The sequence below is a fragment of the Propithecus coquereli genome, unplaced genomic scaffold (assembly GCF_000956105.1).
Source record: "Propithecus coquereli isolate 6110/MARCELLA unplaced genomic scaffold, Pcoq_1.0 Scaffold2, whole genome shotgun sequence".
NCBI classification, from domain to species: domain Eukaryota; kingdom Metazoa; phylum Chordata; class Mammalia; order Primates; family Indriidae; genus Propithecus; species Propithecus coquereli.
Genome location: NW_012144966.1, coordinates 3862459 through 3863877, shown reverse-complemented (window position 1 = coordinate 3863877; position 1419 = coordinate 3862459). Strand labels below are relative to the sequence as shown.

The 1419-nt window shown below is 32.2% G+C and overlaps 1 protein-coding gene across 1 annotated transcript in view; it reads right to left on the bottom strand.

Moving 5' to 3' along the window:
• Nucleotides 1-1419, bottom strand: part of RGS22 (regulator of G-protein signaling 22) — a 137429-nt gene that overhangs the window by 2059 nt on the left and 133951 nt on the right. The window contains exon 22 of the mRNA XM_012643528.1: nucleotides 1029-1127. Within this exon, the coding sequence (XP_012498982.1) occupies nucleotides 1029-1127 (99 nt within the window). The remainder of the gene's footprint in view (nucleotides 1-1028; nucleotides 1128-1419) is intronic.

Sequence of the window (1419 nt, the reverse complement as noted above, 5' to 3'; positions counted from 1 at the left end):
TCTTTGGTTTCCAAAAGCTTTTCAGTTTCTTATAAAAATCTTGAGATATATGACAGGATATCATCATCATCATCTAATCCCTTTGTCTCTTTCTAACAGATAAGAAAACAGTCTCAAAGGAAATTACGTGGTTATTTTCAGGTTTCAAGGTAATACTGACTTGTGACAGAGCAAAAACTAGAAAGCTGGTATCTCTAATTCCACCTTCTCCCCTTTATTTTTACACTTTGTTTCTGAAATTTAATGTTAGTTATTTGCTAATGAATGTATTTCTGAATGGTATTATTTATTAGGTATCATACACTTTTAGATACCTCTTTCCACAAAATTTTTATATATGGTTCCACAAAATTGGATATTTCTCTTCTCTCAATAATAGCTTCATAGTCTACCAGTTATCTCAGCTGGGTAACTGAACTTACATGTCATTCCTAAATGCCAAGAAGATTGTTTCTTGAGCTAGTATTATCCTAAGATGCAAATGCTTTCAATATAAGTCAGCAAAGACAGATATAAATTAAACTCGTGAAATTTCAGAAAAGTGATAACGTGTTAGTTATAAATGTAAATGTAGACATAGAAACGGTAAATGTATTAGTTGGTGGTCACTATGGCCAATTTTACGACCAGCTCAAAGAATTTAAAAAACTGAGACTAAGTATTCAACACTCTTCTGTCATCTTTTAACCCAAGAATAGAACAATCTCTATATATTCTATGTTGTTCTATTAAACTGTATCTGTCTTTATTTTCTTTTTCAATAAGATTGTCATTTCAACTTCTGCAATTTAAATCTTTTTCATGTGTATCAGGAAGTTATTTTCCTTGATTATACTGTCCAGGATTAGCTAAAATTTTAATGTTCTTGAAGGCTCAAGGAGATCCCCTTCCAATCTCTCCTTATATTATAATTTTTGCCTTATTTTCAAACAAACAGATCTCCAGTACTGTACAATGACTGAGTTACTAAATTCCATTATGCAATGCTCTGAAGAGGAAGAGAGACCTGTGTCATTTTGCCTGCTTACCTGTCGGCCGTACACTTGCAGGCCTAGGAAGGAATCACTGACTGCAGCAGTTGTTTTGGTAGCAGACCCTGAAGCACTTGAGTATTGTTTGATTCCATCCTGTAATTATATTAAATTATTCCAAAAAAGGGATAATGCCATGTTAATATAAATTTATAGTTTAGGAGTCATGACATCATATGACATAATATTTCGTGGTGAGTACTCACTTGAGGTTTCATCAAGTCAGTATCACTAATGTGACAGAATCTCCTGTCTTGATCTTTAATTTTATTTTACACAAATATCAAAATACTTAAATGAGAGAATTTATTAAGTTGAATGTAAAAATTACTGCCAAATTCTAGAATTCAAGAAAAACCTCTGTAAACGTTGTCATGAACATCCATCC